Consider the following 17,775-nt stretch of genomic DNA (forward strand, 5'->3'; position numbering starts at 1 on the left):
TCAAGCAAGAGTGCTCGACAGCGGCCGCGGTGTGTGGGGGATCGCTCATACGCAGCCGCACTCACCGGTGCACGCGCAAGCCGCCCGGTGCTCCTGCACACTCCGATCCTTCCTCTGCGCGCTTCTCCTATCGCGGGCCCAGAATTGTTCTCGCCCACCCCCATCCCCTTTACGCGCTGATGGCAGCAAGCTTTACCTCCTCGACCGGCAGCAGCGCCGTGGGGCCGGCGGCCGCGTCGCGCCTCTTCACGCCGATTCGCATTGGCCGGCACATACAGCTGCCGAACCGCTTCTACATGCAGCCCATCTACCTCAACATGGAGAGTGAGCTCAAGTGCTACGGCGACGAGCACATGGCCGCGATGGCCGCCTTCTTTGGCGAGCGGGCGCACTACGGCGCGAAGCTGATCGTGGTCGGCGGCCTCGGCACGTCGAGGCTCGGCCGGTGGAAGAAAGATGCACTGATGCTTGGCACCTTCGACGCCGCCAAGGCGCTTTCGCGCGTCACACAGGCGGTGCACAGCGAGGGCGGTTACGTACTCGCCCAAGCCTTCCACGCGGGCCGCGCCGCCCGAAAGCGTCATTTTGTGTCCGCCACGTCGACGCCGTCGCCGGTGCAGCCGATCCGCAACACGCACCCGTACAGGGTACCTGGCTGTATGGTGGACTACGTGGTGTCCGAGTACGAGCGGTTTGCACGGCTAGCCGAGGAGGCCGGGTTCGACGGGGTCGAGATCCCTGTCAGCGAGGGCAGCCTCCTGCATAACTTCCTGTCCTCCGCCGTGAACACGCGGCAGGACGCCTTTGGCGGGTCGCTGGAGCGCCGGCTCGAGATCACAGTGCGCGTGCTCGAAACCATCAAGAACTCCCTAGCGAACCCCGACCACTTTCTCGTGGCGTTGCGGTTATGTCTGCACGACCTGAAGGTCGGCGGCACGCCGATGACCGAGACGCTACGGGTAGCCGAAGTGCTCGCCAAGAGCGGCCGCATCGACCTCTTGAACACGAGCGTCGGCATGCACGACTCGCCCGTTCAGACGCTGTCAGCCTACGTGCCGCATGGCACGTTTGCGCGGTCCTGCCAGCTGCTGAAGGAGCGGCTGACGGAGGTCGGTGCAGCGGATGTGCCGGTCGTTGCGTCGCACCGGCTGCACACCATCGAGCTCTCCGAGAAGCTGCTCGAAAAGGGTGTGTGCGACATGGTCGGCGTCGCGCGGCCGCTGCTCGCGGACCCGCAGTACATCACCAACGCAGCGGCGGGCCGCAGCGAGGATAGCATCCCGTGCATCGGCTGCAACCACTGCGTCAACCGGCTGTACAAGCACCAGCGCATCACGTGTGCGTTGAACCCCATCTCGGGCTACGAGCTCCAGCGAGGATGGAGGCCGGCCACGTACCGCAAGTCTGTCGCCGTTGTCGGGGCAGGCGCGGCGGGCGTGACGTGCGCGCTGACGCTGTGGCGCCGCGGCCACGACGTCACACTCTTTGAGAAGGAAAGCGTCATTGGTGGCCAGCTGAACCTCGCGAAGCGCGTGCCTGGCAAGGAAAACTACCAGGCCATGCTGGAGTACTGGACGCGGCAGCTGCGGCAGTCCTCCATCAACGTCCGCCTCAACACTGAGTTCACCCGCGAGGAGGTAGCTCGCAACCACCAGTTCTTCCACGCTGTCGTCATGGCGCACGGCTCCGTGCCGCGCCGCATCTCGTCCCACGTCATCGCCGGCGCGTCCGAGTGCCCGCTCATCGTGCCCTTCTCACGCATCCTCGACGGCAGCGTCACGGCAGGTCGCCGCGTCGTCATCGTCGGCAACGGCGCCATCTCGCACGACGTTGCCTCCTTCCTGCTGCACGACCCCCGCGTCTCGCGCGAGGTCTCGCTGTACCTGGACGAGTGGGGCGTCAACCTCGAGGACGGCAGCCTGCTGGGCAGCCCGGAGCCGCGGATGCCGCGCAACAACCGCGTGGTCACCATCTTCAACAAGGCGGACAAGGACGCGGACCTTTCCCGCGGCTGGGGCTGGGCGCAGAAACTTTGGATCAAGCAGCACGCGAGCACCGTGGTGTCGCACGGCATGCTCGAGAACTTCGACGCCGACGGCGTGCACATCTCCACGTTGCCACCGGACAGCCGCAAGTTCTTCGTGCCGTGCGACACCATCGTCTGGTGCATTGGCATGCTGCCGAACATCACCTACGGCACATGGATCTACGAGTGGATGAAGGACGGCGCGAAGGTGCGAGGTGAGATGATGGGCGACTTTAGCATCTACACGGCCGGCTCTTGCCGTGACAGCTACACCGGCGACGGACACGGCGAAGAAGATCTACTCCAGTGCGTCCACGAAGGGTACGAGATCGGCTACAAGATATGAGGCTGACATCTCGATGGTCGCGCGGCGGCGGTGGCCTGTGCCTGGTGAAGGATCCACACAGCTTTCCAGCGCTTCGCGTTGCTCGCTGGTTGCTAGCCTGCCCTGCAGCGCTTGCCTGCTTGCGTGTGGGGACGAGTTGTGGGGCCTCCGGAACGGATGACGCGCGGCAAAGAGAGGGCAGATGGCATGTGACCACACCGCTGCGGACGCCATCTGGTGTCCAATCCATGCACACGCGGGCAAGGCAAACCGACGGAAAGCGCTGCTTGGCAGCGGGGCGAGTCGCAGGAGCGGCAGTGAGCGGCGCAATGAGCTATGCTGGTGTGTGTGTGTGAAAAGGCGGAGAGGGCGGGCTGATGTGTCTGAGATCGAGTGGCTTGGGTGTCGCCTGGTGCTCGATCCTCAATCTCGCGGCCCCCTTCGCCTCCGCTTCCGCACGTGCATGCACGTGCGATGACGAGGGTTCAGGGCATTGGGAGAAAGCGATGTACAACCGCAGGTGAGGTGTCGCGATGAGGCAACGTTGGCGATGTGGCAACGTGCGGGTGAGTCTCGATCAATCCTCTCATCAACGAACTCGAACACGCGGTCGTACGGATGTGGAACACCAGCAGCGATGTGGCTGCATCAACACCTCTCACCACTACCCCTTCACTTGCGTGCATCGCCGCCTTGTACTCTTCACCGTTTCGGGGCCTCGGTAGGCGTCCGAGATATGCGCTCATGCTCACGGGCATTTTACATCCGTCCCTCTTCCTCTCTCTCTTGCGCCTGTGCGCGTGCGGCGGGGAGCGCAACACCACCACTCATCTTCTTTACCCGCTCACCCGCACACCTGTGCGCGCGCGCACACACACACACACAACCGTTGAAGGGAGGAGCTACGAACACGACAGCAGGTGCTACGCCGCAGTGCGGATTCTCGCCTCGCCTCTCCCCTCAACCAGCAGCTGGCCCCACACTCACTCACTCAGCAGCCCTCCTTCCGCATTTGTGAGAAGACGCACGGCACACTCACACACCTGACTCCTCGGCCCCCCCCTCCCCCCTCCAGGACACACACACACACACAGCACGTGTATTGGCAACACGCGTGGCGTATTTCTGTGCGCATCGCAAGCACCCAGTACGGACAAGCTCTTGACTTCCTCCCTCACTATTATTATTATTACTGTCGTTGTTTATATCGACCCCCTCTCCCTCCTCCTCCCCTCTTCTCCCCTCCGCGCCGTTGCCTTTTCGCTTTCTGCACATTCTTTCATCGGAGTTGCTCGACGCTTCGTCGGGCAGCATATCTCATCCGCATCGCCGTCCGCCTCTCCATCGTTATCAAAATCGTTGTTGTCCTTCGCGTGTGGGCGCGCGCATCCGTGCGCATTCGCCTCTCGCTCTCTGTCGCTCCCCGTGTGTGTGCGTGCGCGCGTGCGTGCCCTCCCTCCCAACACACGCACGCGCGCACGCCCTTAGCCGCTGCAGGCATCATCAGCTGTGCACCCATCGCGCTGCGATACGTGCGATATGTCGCTCTTCCCTCAAGGCCCCTCATCGCCGCCGGCGAAATGTCCGCAGGAGTGCGTTGCCTCCTCATGTGTGTCGCTTCCCATAACACCACCGTGTATCGCCCGCCGCGTACTGCCCCTCTTCCCGCCACCGGGATGCCACATGTACGACGCCTACCGCAACTGCTTCCAGTACCGGCCAGATGTGCAACGGAAGCTTGTCGAGGCGGTGCAGCGGGAGAGGCACCTGCGGCACCAGGCTGCCCTACACGCAGGAGACGCCGCCACTTTGAGTGCTGCGGTGTTGCGCAAGGAAGCAGTGGCGATGGATAGCACATCGTGCTGCTGTGCTCTGGATGCAGCGCAGCTATTCGCCACCCCAGAGGACATGCCGACCCCGCCTCTGCCGCTCTCTCGCTGCGAGCTGCACGAGGTCCTCCTGGCGCTGTCGCCGCGCTGGCAGAGCTACCCGTGGCGACTGTGCTTCGACACCGCCAGTGACGGATTCAGCCTCTCCAGCCTCTACCGCCGCATGGAGGCGGTGGATGCGAAGCAGTCGCAGGTGAAGACCGTCGCCTTCGGGCTGTTCTTTGTGCACTCTGGCGAGGACGCCGCGCTGTCGAACGCGCAGGCCGCGAGCCCGGCGGACAGCCTCTCGGCCTCTTCGATGAACGTCTCGTACGCGGTGTCGCCACCGGCTGCCGGCGCATCTCATTCATTTCTCGAGGCGCACCGCTCGAGCTCCCGGCGGTACGGCGCCGCCCACGGCGCGCTGCAGCACAGTGTGCTCGGCTGCTTCACCCCTGAGGTGCCGTGCCTCGGTCGCCATGCCGCTAACATATACTTTGGCTCCCCCGACACATTTGTCTTCCGGCTGGATCAGCTGAGCTGCGCGCCGTCGCGTGGGGCGTGGATGGCGACAGATGTGGAAAAGAAGCAGAAGCCGCAAGGGGCGCAACAGCAGGAGAAGCAGCAGCATGGCAAGGCTGCCGAGCCTCATACCTGTGCCCCGGCAACCTCCACAACAGCAGCCGGTGCAGCACCAGCGTACGGTTACGCGAGGCTTGTCCTCGCCGATGATGACATTGCGGGAGTACCGGTACCGATGCCGAGCCGGATGACCATTGAGCACTCCGTGGGCTCGAAGCACACTGTCGACAAGTCGATGGTGCACTCGTCACCACTCCTGCGACCAAGCGAGGTGCCGCCGCTGCTGAATCTGTCGCCTCTACGGGCAACCGTCGTTTTATCCAGCAACGCGGCCGCCATGTCCGGCGTCCGCGGCGCACCTGACATCGTTGTGCCGGCCCCGCGGGGTAGGCGGCATCGACTGCTGCGCCCTGTGCACCCGGCTCGAGTGGTGCCGCAGGCGCCGCTGTTGGAGAAGTTCACCTGGTGCGGCAACACGCACAATAGAAAGTTCATCGTCTGCAACCCCCACTTCTTCGCCATTGGAGGCGGCCAAAGCGGGGCGGCCCTATACGTCGACGAGGCGCTGCAGTACGGCACGAGCAGCACTTGGTGCGAGACGTTCAGCGCGCCGTGTCTCTTCGGCCCGCGCATGGGCAGCGCCGACGTATCACCCGTATCGTCGTTGATGCAGTCGTACATATCTGGAAAAGACAGTCCCCGTGGCGGCCCTGCGCGCCAGGCCAGCGGCTTGCCACACGTCGAGTTCGCCATCAGCCGCGTCGTGTGGTTCAGCATCACAGAGGACAAGCGTAATCTGCGCATAATGAGCGTCGCCGACGCATCTTTACCCTCTGCTGAGGCGCACCGCTGTGGCTGTGGGCGTTACAGCTGCGCTAGCGGCAGTCACACCACCACTCTCGACACGATGTCAGCAGGGAAATCAACAACGCCATCGCCGCCACCCGCCTCCACGTTTCTTCACCGGTGCGACTTACTGCCGTTCGCGGCGCCAATCTAGAGACAGGCGCACGCGCTTTACAAGCCGCAAGGGGTGAGGTGGGCGAGGTCGGCGAGGTGGGGTGGGGAGGGGCAGGGCGCCGGTCTGCAGATCTCTCTCCAAAGCGGTGTGTGCATGCGCGCGGCAGGCATCCGTTACCCGCATGAGGGCATCCGTTCCTGCATTCTTCTCCGGTCACGATGGAGGCTGCACATCACCGCTGCTTCTATCACTCCTCTGCTCGTGTGTGTGTGTGTGTGTGTGCGTGCTTGCGTGTGTGTCTGTGCTCCTTTCCGCGAACTAGGCTGTAGCGCACGAGGACCGTAGCGTAGGGGTGCGCACTCAGAGCGATAACACGTCCTGTAGGTACTTCAGCGCGCCGTCTACCCGTCTTGTGCACTCCGCTCTCGTGTTCTGCATGTGCAACGCACACACCCCACTGCCCCTCTGTCCTGCCCTGCCGCGGATGATACCGCCGTGCCTTGACCCTCCTCCTCCACCCCTGAGCAGACCCGTGCTGCCTCCACGCCTCTGCACAACTCCTCTTTCTTTTTCTCTCGCGCGCGGTGCGTGTGGCTGCGTGGCAGCGCGGTGATGCTCCGTTCAAAGTGCTCCTCGCGCCCGCCTAAAAAGTTTTCCTGCGTCTCGTCCAGACCCCCTCCCCACCTTTCTCCTCCCTTCGTTGTGTCGCCATACGTACGGCTGCCTGCAGATACGCGTCCACACGTGTATACACCCCGTCTCGTCTACCATTTCTCTCTCTGCGAGTGTGTGCACACCGCCTCGGATCAGCCGCACCTGCCGCTGTCGCATGCACACACACACACAGACTCCCATAGAAATCGTAGCTTGCCTCTGTTCATTGCCGTGCGCACGCGCTCCTTTTGGATTTGATTGCCTTCCGTGCCTTTCACGCAGCGCTTGTTCCTCGCAGCACATCACTGCGCGCCGTCCCCATCCCCTTCCATCCCCGCCCCGCTCGCTGCATCATCGTTAACGCTTCGCAGCTCGCAGCCCTTTCAGCAGCGCCTCCCGTTCATCTGGGAGCCTGTGCGCGTGCACCCAGTCGTCGGGTGCTGTCCCTCTCTCGGTGGTCACCGTCGTCGTCTCCCCTTCCCCTCCCTGATGTGCGGCATCTTGGGCTACGCCAACAGCAACGTGCCGCGCACGGTGGAGCAGATCTTAGACATTCTGCTCTGCTGCATTCAGAAGGTGGAGTACCGCGGCTACGACAGCGCAGGCCTCGCCATCGACGCAAACATCGGCAGCGGCAAGGAGGACGGCACCGCCGCCAGTGCGCCGACGCCGCGTCCTTGTGTGGTGCGCAGCGTCGGCAACATCAACCAGCTTCGCGAGAAGGTGTTCAGCGAGGCGGTCGCCGCTACGCTGCCACCGATGGACGCCACGACGAGCCACCACGTCGGCATTGTGCACACACGGTGGGCCACGCACGGTGGTGTGTGCGAGCGCAACTGCCACCCACAGCAGAGCAACAACGGCGAGTTCACCATTGTGCATAACGGCATCGTCACGAACTACTCCGCGCTGAAGGAGCTTCTCAAGGGGGAGGGGTACGTCTTCTACTCCGACACCGACACGGAGGTCATTAGCGTCCTCTCCGAGTACCTCTACACGCGCAAGGGCGTCCACAATTTCGCCGACCTGCTGCTGGAGCTGTCAAACATGGTGGAGGGCAGTTACGCGTTGCTTGTCAAGAGCGTCTACTTTCCTGGTCAGGTGGCGGCGAGCCGCCAGGGGTCGCCGCTGATGGTCGGCATCCGGCATACAGACAATCGCGGCTCCGTGATGAAGCTGCAGACGTACGACTTCACCGACCCATCGGGGCCCCTCGAGGTCTTCTTCTCCTCCGACCCGAACGCGTTCGCTGAGTACACGCGCGATGTTGTGTACCTCGAGGACAACGACATTGTTCACTACTGCGACGGCGCACTGCGCTTCTACAACGCAGCGGAGCGCCAGAGGTCAATCATCAAGCGCGAGGTGCAGCACCTGGAGACGAAGCTGGAGAGCCTGTCCAAGGGCAACTACGCGCACTTCATGCTAAAGGAGATCTACGATCAGGCAGAGTCCGTCATCAGCTCCATGCACGGCCGCATCGACTTCAGCAGCGGGACAGTGCAGCTCGGCGGCTTCACCCAGCAGAGCATTCGCGCCATTCTCACCAGTCGCCGCATCCTCTTCATCGCGTGCGGCTCCTCGCTCAACAGCTGCATCGCTGTGCGGCCGCTCTTCGAGGAGCTCGTGCCGCTGCCGATCTCCGTCGAGAATGCCTCCGACTTCATTGACCGCAGACCACAGATGCAGCGGAACGACACGTGCTTCTTCATCTCGCAGTCCGGCGAGACGGCTGACACGCTCATGGCGCTGAAGCTGTGTAGCGAGGCTGGCGCGATGTGCATCGGCATCACGAACGTCGTTGAATCCAGCATCAGCCGGCTGACGCACTGCGGCATCCATCTGAAGGCTGGCGTCGAGGTCGGTGTGGCGTCAACAAAGGCATACACGTCACAGGTGATCGTGATGACGCTGGTGGCGCTGTTGCTCAGCAGCGACTCGGTGTGGCTGCAGGAGCGCCGCAACGAGATCTTGCGCGGTCTGTCCGAGGTGTCAGCAAAGATCGCCGAGGTGCTTAGGATCACACACGACCCCGTGAAGGCGCTGGCGGCGCGGCTGAAGGAGAGCCACTCTGTTATTGTACTCGGCCGCGGCTACGACCTGGCTACCGCGATGGAGGCTGCGCTGAAGGTGAAGGAGCTGAGCTACGTTCACGCGGAAGGCATCCACAGCGGCGAGCTCAAGCATGGGCCGCTCGCGCTGATTGATGAGACGGTGCCGGTGCTGGCGATGTGCACCAATGACAAGCACTTCGGCTTGAGCAAGGCAGCGGTGCAGCAGGTGAACGCTCGCAACGGCGCCGTCGTCGTTTTCGCGACTGTGGTAGACGCTGAGCTAAAGGCGGCCGCGAGCGAGATCGTCCTCGTTCCAAAGACGGTGGACTGTCTTCAGTGTGTCATTAACGTTATTCCGTTTCAGTTGCTGGCCTACTACATGGCGCTGCTGCGCGGCAATAACGTGGACTGCCCGCGCAACCTGGCCAAGAGCGTCACCGTGCAGTAGTACCGCATGTATGCTCGCACGCGCGTGTGTGCGTGTGGGTGTGCCGAGTACTGAGGCTGAGAGGATACGGCGTGAGGCTGTCGCTCGCGCTGCTTTCCGTGTATTGTGGCACACTGCATGTGGGCGCGTGTGTGTGTCTCCGTGCGCATTGCCACATCTCCTCTTCCGCCCCACTCCCGCCCCTCCCTCTGTGACACCGGCAGCTCCTTCGCGGCTGTCGGCTCTGTTTCAAGTGCCGTCCTTTTCGTCTTGTGCTGACGCTGATGTGCATCATTTCTTGGCCACCCTTTCTCTCTTCCGTCCTCCCATACGCGCTTGTCTGTGCGCTTGCCGCGGGCTGTTCCGTGCCCCTACCCCCTCCTCTCATCCTTCCCCTCTCTTCTTTCTCGCCCCCGCCAACGACAACAACACCCCCATCCCCATCCCCACACTCACCTCCCAAGAGGAGTGTGCGATGCGTTGTGCGGGCGCATGTGATGAAGCGGATGGACCGATACGCGTACGCGTGTTTTCGAGTGAAACCAAAGACGCGAGCGAAGGAAGAGTGAGAGCCGCGAGCGGTACGCGTGCGCGTGAAGGGGAAGGGCAGCGCGCGTGGCGTGGAAGGCCCCGTGGCTGGATGCCCGTCTGCTCGTCGTCCTCATCTTCTGCGCGTGCGGGTGTCTCTGCCGCCTACTCTCTTTGCTTCGCTTCTCCGCTCCTGCGATGTCTCTCCTTTTTAGTGTGTGTGCGTGTGTGCGTTGTGTCGGCTGTGTCGGCCACCACCACCGCCACCACCACTCTCCACCTCCCCCCATCTCCCTCTCCGTTGCCTGCGCCCCTCACTTGAGCGATGTTTTCTCAGCGGGGGGGGAGGGGCGACTCTTCGCGTGCGCGTACGAGTCGAGCGCGCGACGAAACCAAGCTAACAAAGAAGACCAGGGGTGGCATCCACCTCCTCCGCCGAGCAGACGCGGATGTCGGCACCCACCGACGCGCAAACGCAAACGCAAGAGGTCCGCACACGTCATGCCAATGTAGTTGCTTCTGTGCATGCGGCCTGGCCACCGCTCTCTGTTCCATGAAGGGCTGCTGTAGCTCCTCGCAGCACCCTCTTCCCCTCCCTCCCGGCCTCCGTGTCTTGTGTTGCCGTCCAACCGAATCCTTTTCCTCTCCTCTGTCTGCCCACCGCACACCACTGCATTGCGCAGAACGTTATCAGCCCGCGCCACCCCCACCCGCCCCTCTGCGCCTTCGCAGCGCCGTGCCCCGCTCGCTTTCAGTCTTCCTCCTCCTCTAGGCAAGAACGATCGAGGGGGGGGGCTGAGGAGAGAACAGCACAAGACGCGCAGCCGACCTCAGCCTTTGCATGCGCCGGGGAGTGAGGCGTCGACACATCCGGCAGCCGCACCCGCCCCAATCGCTAGCGCGGCCATGAAGCTCTTCGGCAGCTCCCTCTTCGACTCGGACAAGACGTACCGGCCGAAGAAGAAGCACAAGGAGGGAACGGAGCGGTACCGCCTGCACAACTTTGCACGCTCGCTCGTCAAGTCTGGCGACCTGCGGCAGGCGGTGCAGCTGCCCCCTGGCGTCGACATCAACAACTGGCTTTCGGTGCACACCGTTGATTTTTACAACATCACCAACGTCATATACGGCTCGCTGACGGACTACTGCAGCGACATGAGCTGCCCCGTGATGTCCTCCGGGCCGCGGTACGAGTACCTGTGGCGCAACCCACCCGAGTACCCCAAGGCGACGCGGGTGTCGGCGCCACAGTACCTCGACCTACTCATGAAGTGGATCGAGCGGCAGATTAACGACGAGCGCATTTTCCCGTCGGAGGACTACAACCCGTACCCAGCCGACTTCAAGAGCTACGTAAAGAACATATTCCGCCGCATGTTCCGCGTCTACGCACACATATACTACTCGCACTTCACGAAGATCGCGGAGCTTCAGGAGGAGGCGCACATGAACACCGCTTTCAAGCATTTTATGTACTTCGCGTGGGAGTTCGACCTCATCCCACGTGAGGAGCTGACGCCGCTGCAGGAGTTGCTGAAGAACCTCATGGGCGACTACGCGAAGGAGCGGCTAGAGTGAGCATCGAACTTCGAACGCATATTGGGGACAATTAGAACCTTCCTGGCCTCCACCCTTCCCCTCTCGCTCGCTCACGGTAGGGGGGGGGGGCTGACCTCTTATCGAGTGCACGACGTGCAGAGAGGTGGCGGTGGCCGTCTCCGGTTTCGGTGTTGGCATGTCATGCCGTACCCGTATTCTCTCGCCTCCCCTGCACTCGTTCGGCTCTGTCTCTCTGGCAGCCGCGGCGAGCGGGGAGAGAGCGAGGATGGTGGTGGTGGGCGGCGAGCGCAGCAAGACTTCGTGGCGCGTGCGTCTGCGCCTGTCGTTGAAAACCGTGCCGGCAGACTGGCATGCACGTTTTCTCTCACGTCTTCCTACCCAAGTCGTCTTTGTTCCGCTTCGCCAACGCCTCCGCTTATGCAGACACCGGACCTGTGGCCGACGCTTGCCACTCACCCTCTCTGATTCTCCCGTCGTATGTAGGCCTGCTGATAAAGCGTGCGCCGCCACGTTTTCGTGCCTTTGCCTGCATCCGCAGCACACGCACACACACGGCCGCGCTGCCCGGCCACCGTCCATCGTCATCAGTGGCAATTTTAAAAGGTGTGAGCCGGCAGATAGGGAATCGAAAAAAAAAAAAAGGACGGCACGTGGGTGGTGATGGTGGTGTTGGGGAGAGGCGAGCACCCGGCACACAAGCACACGCGTATGGTGCCACTCTTTCACGCGGGCAGCATTTTCGTGTCTGTTGGCGCCGGCGCGGCCATCGATGCTTTCTCTTCCTGCGCGTGTGCGGCTCTTTGGTGCTTGCTTCATATCCTCGCTAGCGTGCGTTGTCGAGGACGAAGAGAGGGATGGAGGGGGGAGAGGGGGGGGGGCGGACGTCGAGGACGTGCGCGTCGCAGTGTAGCACGACATATGCTTGCGCACCGGCGTTATGGCCAGCCTATGGCGACACTTGCACGCACGGCCCCGCTTCACTGCCGCGGTAATGCAGACGCGATTCGCCTTGTTGTGTGTTTCTCGTAGACATCCGAAAACTTTGATGGCCCCCATTCGCATCCCCACCTCTTCTTGCACAGACCTCACTCGGTGCGCAGCCGCCGGTAAACGTCCGCTCCTGTCTCACCCCCCCCCCCCCAACCCCAACCCCGACCCCGACCCCATTCTTTCTCATGCCCGCCACTCAGCCCTCCACCTCCTCCTCGCCTTTTTTACCGACATCACCGCATCACCTTCGCACACGCCTTCATCACTGCAGCTTTCGCCACCGCGAACGAAGCCTCGCGCTGATCGCGACGCACAATGCAGGGAGCCGACAACGGCGCGCAGCTCCAGATGCTTCTGCGCGTCAACGAATACGTGCAGGAGCAGCGACAGGTGTACATGACACTGTCGTTTGGCGAGCAGCGTCGACGTGGCCCACTCCTGTTAGAGGACTTGCTGACCATGGTGATGCACAACCTCCTTCGGGAGGCAGAGGGCAACGAAGGGGACGACGACGGTGGCGTGCGGCGACCAAGGGCACGTGCGGGGATGGCCAGCGGGGCCCATACCTTGGAGATGCTCATCTCGTCGACGAATTCGTTGCCCTTTGCGCTCCGCGACGTTCCTGCCCTCGCCAACGTGGCGGCGCTGCAGCTTCGACTGACATCCACTGTCATGGCAGCCATCAGCACTCGAGCCATAGTAACGGTTCACGAGCTGGAGGAATGGGTCTGCGCTCAGGAGGGCGTGGAGCACTTCGCCGAGCTCGGGCTCGGTGTCGGCTTGCAGGTGTTGCCGGTTGTGCAGGAATACTTCCAGCTGCGCGCGAACTCCGTCGTGTTCCCGGTGCGGGCTCGGGACGTGATCGCGTTTCTGCTGAACGATACCACGGCGAGGGACATGTTGCTCTATGGCGGCGGCGACACCCGCGACTTGCTATACCGCTTCGCCGCCTTCTACGAGCGTCACGTACTCCGCAACGCCTCGCCGTCTTCCGCCTCTGCAACTGTGCGTGGACAGGGTCGACTGCTGAACGTGCGCCAGCTCGGCATTCACGTACAGGACTACACCGCGCTGCTCGCGGCGCTGACGCAGGAGCTGGCGAGTGCACACCGGCTTGAGCAACAGCAGTACCAGCGGTGGATAGAGAGCTGCGTCACCGCAGAGACAGCCGTCACCCAAACCGCCAGCACTCGCGACTCGGCGGGTGTGGCGGCTGCGAAGGATAGTGCCGCTGGTGAAGATGCACTTGTCAGGGACGCGTCTTTCGAGGCGGCGGCTCGGCGGGAGCGGAACCGGGCACTGTACGAGCGTGTATTACACTCCTTCGACTCCGCCTGCGCGCACGCGGAGCTTGTCGAGGGCATGCGGCGCACCCACAAGAAGGCTCTCTGCGCCAGTCTCGGTAGTGACGCCGACGCCGTGCCGTGCGCGAGGTCTGCCGGCGCTCGCGCCATAAAATTTGCCGTCGCCTTCACAGAGGCGGAGGCGCGCAACTACAGTCTCCCTCTGTCGCTGTGGCGCACAGTGCCTCTGGACGACGAAGCATGCAGCTCACTGGCGGGCGGCAATGGATGGGGAGGAGGGGTTGAGCTGCGCTTTCACGTGGGTGCGTTGACCGCGACGGAGGTGAGCCGGGCAGCACAAGGACCCGCACAAGGCAGCAGCGCGTCGACAACCCTGCGGGCAGCCCCTCTGAACTCTCAGTGGACCACGAATGCCGCGAAGGGTGAGAAACAGACTCCTGGCCAACGCATCTCCAACGACAGTATAAGTGTGGTGCCGCCGCCGCCATCATCGGCGATGCGTCGGCGACGCGGCACTGTTGTCTCCGACAGACCGTCTGCAATCTCCATGGGGACACCTATCGCTGCTGCTGGTGCTGCTGCGGCGACGGAGACGCGGCGGGTGACCTCACCAGACGCTGCGCCTGCTCTCGTCGACGCCACCTCCACAATACCGGCTGTAACGGCAACATCAGCCATTCCACTGCTGTCCTCGCTGCTGGCACCGGCTGGGTCGCTCGGCCTGGCTGTTACGAGCAGCTCCACCACCGCCGATGCACCGCCGAGTGTGTCTCCGCGAAGCGCTGACACTGCTGTCGAGCGCGCGCCAAGCGTGGAGGGCAAGCTATCAGCTGCCGATGTGGTTGGAAGCTCTGTGGAGACGCCCACCGAGCCCAAGACAGCACTGGAGAAGCTTGGCGACCTGCTGATGCAGCACCGACGGTGGAGTGCAGCGAACAAGCGACGAGGCAAACCTGCAAGCGAGCAGCCGATGGTCCTGAGCACAGGCGATACGTGGCTGGACCTTGCCGTGTCGGCGTTTGAGACCTTCGCGGTCGGCGATGTGGTTCCCGTGAAGCTGCTGTACGAAGCGTGGGCGACGTGCGCGGACTGTCGAGGACCGGCCCAGCCACCACCGTTGCCGCACTCGGCCAGGGCACACGGTGCCACGTCAGGCCGCTTTACACATCGTCGCTGCATACCTCTCTTCCACCCCTTCGTCACCTCGCTCGGCCTCAGTAACGCCGCGCCGCTCAGCCCGCTCGCGTTGCTGCGGCGGCAGCTTGGAGCAGGTGACACCAGCGGCGCGCCGCCGGCCACTGCCTCAGCCCCCGGTGCAGAGGGTGGCGCGGCCGACGAGAGAAAGGAAATCGTGTACATGGCGACGCCGGTGGAGGTGTGCTGGCTGTCATGGTGGGGCCCAGCGCTGTCTGACGAGCGCGCCTCACGCGAAGCGGCGATCCTCACCTGCGCCTGCTTAGAGCGTCATTACCCCTCATATCTGCAAGGCGTCTTTTGCGGCCAGCTCCGTGTGCGCGCAAGGCCCACCGTCGCGGCGTGGTGCACGGCAGCCGCCGCGTTCGCGCGTCGGCTGTGCCCGCTTTCCGCGTTGACGCCGTCGTTCACGGACGCGTACGTGGAGTCGTTTGCTTGCTGCGTGGACGCGGATGTCGCGGCGCGGGTGGCAGAGGTGCAGCAGGAGGGGACGCCGACGCCCGGGTCCGACTCTGTCGAGCTGCCCTTCCTCCAGCGACAACAACGGACGGCGCAGATGGCCCTACGCAGGGTGCTGGCGAATCTGCAGGAGTCGCTGGCGGGGGCGTCGCCTTGGCGGGCCGGGCTGTTTCCGTGCGACCATGCCTGGCGCTGCGGTCTCGATGGGTTGCTCTACGCGACGCCTCAGTGGTGCGGCTACGGCGGGGTCCTGCTGACGGCGTCGTCGCCGTCTTTGCCGGCGCACACGTCGGTAGCGGCGTACCTTTCTAAAGGCGGCAGTGCCAACGGTGCTGGCGCCGCTCCCCCGCTGCGTGTTCTGTGCTTCAGAGCGCATGAGCCGTCGTGGGCAGTGTGCTCAGTGCTGCACTATCTCGGTATTCGCCCTCTCTCGCAGCTGGCAGAGACGCGTGTGAGCTTCCACACCACCGTCGCCACGGATGTCAGTGGCGTGCTGCATGACAAGATTGCCGCCATTGTGCCGTACGTACAGGCCTTCTGCCGCGCCTCTCTCCCTCTGTGGTACGGTGTCGTGTACGTGCAGATGCGTGAGCGGCTCCGGCGACTGCGAGTGGTGTTGACCGCTTCGGCGTCGCCGGTGCAGACGCTTCGCCTGCACCTGAACGGACACGTGTACGCGCATGTGCGACAGCTTCGGCTGGGGTACGTTGCTGCGCACAACGTCGTCTACGGCGCCGCTGAGGCGACCTCCGTCCCGATGCTGGCCGAGGTGCTTCTGCCGCTGTTCATGCCGGTTGGTATGTCGGCAGAGGCCGACGTCCGGCAGCTGCGTGACGTGATCCTCCGCCTCCTTGGTGCCCTGTCCTCGCTGGACAGCTCCGTCGAGTGGCGCGACGGCGCTGACACCTCGCCACAGCAGCAGCAGTGGCGGCGTGAGGAGATCGAGCACGTGCTGCGGCCTGTCGCCGTGCATTATGGCCTAAACCCCTTTACTGGCGTGTTTAGCGAAGCACCTCCGCCCGCCTCTGGCGTGTTGGCCGGCGCGGTGGGCTCCGCACACGAAAGCGATGCTCACGGCGCTCAAGCAGAGGCTCCGTTCACTCTCTCGTCGCGCGCCTTCATACGCTATATGCCGAACTACCCCCCAGGCACCGACGCCATGCGACAACCACGCGGGTCTGAACAAGCCCACACAGCGCATCGAACTGGAGAAACGTCGGGCACGCAGTCGCTGACTCAAGCAAACGTGCAGGAGCTGGTGGCGCATGCGAGGCCTTTCTCGTCACGCACAGCTTCCGTAGCCAGGGCCGGCGGCGGCCTCATGCAGCGGCTCGGCGCGAACGGGCGGCTTTCCGCCACCCTCTCTCTCGGCGGCAGCACAGCGGTGGTGACGTCTACGCCTGCTTGGTCCAACTTCCCCATGGAGCTCGACGTGGACGCCGTCGTAGCCGCAAGCGTCGTGGTCGGGGCTACTGATGGCAGTGGTCGCGGTGGCAACGCGAGTGCAGCAGCACGCGACCATCAGAGAGACGGCGACGATGACAGCAGTTCGACGCTGGGTAGCGATCGTGAGGGAGGCAACAGCGCCGCTGTTGGAGGTGACGAAGAAGAGGAGCAAGATTCCTTCCTCACGTTCCAGTACCATCGCAGGAGCGGCACCGCCTCCAGCGCGCTTCGAGGCAGCGGAGGCGGTGCCGAGTCCCGTAAACGGTTGCGCGCCGGTAATAACCACGCTGCTGGGCAGGTGAGAGGACGACTCCGCGACGACTCTGCCGGGCGTGATGTGCGCGCTGCCGGGATGTGGCTTCGACCGCCTGCTGCGTCTGCCATGACCGGCACGAGTGGCGACACCCCCGACTACGCGATCGCGGCAGAGCGCTACGTCTACGAACTGCTTCGAGAGGAGTACGCCAAGCAAGCGCATCAGGGCGGTGTGCGCGTTATTTGGATGAATGAGAGCTGCGAGGCCGGCTCGCCCTTCGACATCCTCGTCATCAAGCCGCGACGGCTGGGCAGCAGCGGCAGCAGCAGCAGCGGCAATGCTAAGGTGAACCGTAGCAGCTCCGTCGACAACAGCCGCTGGGACGTGGTGCAGTACGTGGAGGTGAAGTCCACCTGCACCACCAATCGAGAAGACTTCGAGATGTCCGTGGCAGAGCTTCTCTTCGCCGCGCGCTTCGGCGCCGCGTACTGCGTCTACCGCGTCTTCGGCGCCTCGACGGACGCGCTGCATCGAATGAGGCATCGCGTCTACACTGACATTTTGCAGCTGTGGCATACGGCGCGGCTGACCATTACCTCCGACATCCGTGTCACGCCGTCGACATGACGACGCGCGATGACACGTCGCTCCGCTCTTCGCTTCACCGCTTTCCTCTCTCGGGCCTTCTCGGATCCCCTCTCCCTTGCACCGCACGCTCGAGCGTGTTTCTTGTCGTGGATAACTCGTATAAACTCGCGCACTGACACATGCGATGATCAGCAACGCCAAGAAAGGAATGCCAAGGCAAGGTACTGCTCTTGCGGTGCAAGCGACGAGCGTACACACACACACGCACACACGATGCCTCGTTCTCCAGCGAGAGGGAGAGTAGTGAGAAGGCTTTTATCCGCGGCCGCTTCTCCATCCTCTCCTTCAGCGAACCCTCTCCTCCTCACCGTTCTCCGTAGCGCATGATAACTCACTCCTGCAAGTGTCTCGATGTGTGCGCGCGCGTGTGCACACAATACCCGGCGGTGTCCCTGTCTCTTGGCCACCTTCCCATTCTCGTCACTGATCCTCCCCCTCCTCGTCCACCACAGGTCACCGCCTTCCTCTTGTCGTCTGCTTGGTGACAGCAGGC

At 63.4% G+C, this 17,775-nt stretch overlaps 5 protein-coding genes across 5 annotated transcripts; all 5 read left to right on the forward strand.

Annotated features, from left to right (window-relative positions):
• Positions 1–179: 179 nt before the first annotated feature.
• On the forward strand, positions 180–2,372 carry LDBPK_060960 (2,4-dienoyl-coa reductase-like protein; the record flags this gene model as incomplete). Its single annotated transcript, XM_003858354.1, has 1 exon — positions 180–2,372. One exon carries the CDS (start codon positions 180–182, stop codon positions 2,370–2,372), a length of 2,193 nt encoding a protein of 730 aa, XP_003858402.1.
• A 1,662-nt stretch (positions 2,373–4,034) lies between these two features.
• Positions 4,035–5,801, forward strand: LDBPK_060970 (hypothetical protein, conserved; the record flags this gene model as incomplete). The annotated part of the gene is made up of 1 exon (XM_003858355.1): positions 4,035–5,801. The coding sequence occupies one exon, from the start codon at positions 4,035–4,037 to the stop codon at positions 5,799–5,801; it is 1,767 nt and encodes a 588-aa protein (XP_003858403.1).
• Positions 5,802–6,905: 1,104 nt separating this feature from the next.
• On the forward strand, positions 6,906–8,918 carry LDBPK_060980 (glucosamine-fructose-6-phosphate aminotransferase, putative; the record flags this gene model as incomplete). The annotated part of the gene is made up of 1 exon (XM_003858356.1): positions 6,906–8,918. The coding sequence occupies one exon, from the start codon at positions 6,906–6,908 to the stop codon at positions 8,916–8,918; it is 2,013 nt and encodes a 670-aa protein (XP_003858404.1).
• Positions 8,919–10,331: 1,413 nt separating this feature from the next.
• On the forward strand, positions 10,332–11,003 carry LDBPK_060990 (cell cycle associated protein MOB1, putative; the record flags this gene model as incomplete). The annotated part of the gene is made up of 1 exon (XM_003858357.1): positions 10,332–11,003. The coding sequence occupies one exon, from the start codon at positions 10,332–10,334 to the stop codon at positions 11,001–11,003; it is 672 nt and encodes a 223-aa protein (XP_003858405.1).
• A 1,287-nt stretch (positions 11,004–12,290) lies between these two features.
• On the forward strand, positions 12,291–17,261 carry LDBPK_061000 (hypothetical protein, conserved; the record flags this gene model as incomplete). The annotated part of the gene is made up of 1 exon (XM_003858358.1): positions 12,291–17,261. One exon carries the CDS (start codon positions 12,291–12,293, stop codon positions 17,259–17,261), a length of 4,971 nt encoding a protein of 1,656 aa, XP_003858406.1.
• Positions 17,262–17,775: the final 514 nt, after the last annotated feature.

The sequence above is a fragment of the Leishmania donovani genome, chromosome 6, assembly GCF_000227135.1.
Source record: "Leishmania donovani BPK282A1 complete genome, chromosome 6".
In the NCBI taxonomy this organism is placed as follows: Eukaryota; Euglenozoa; class Kinetoplastea; order Trypanosomatida; family Trypanosomatidae; genus Leishmania; species Leishmania donovani.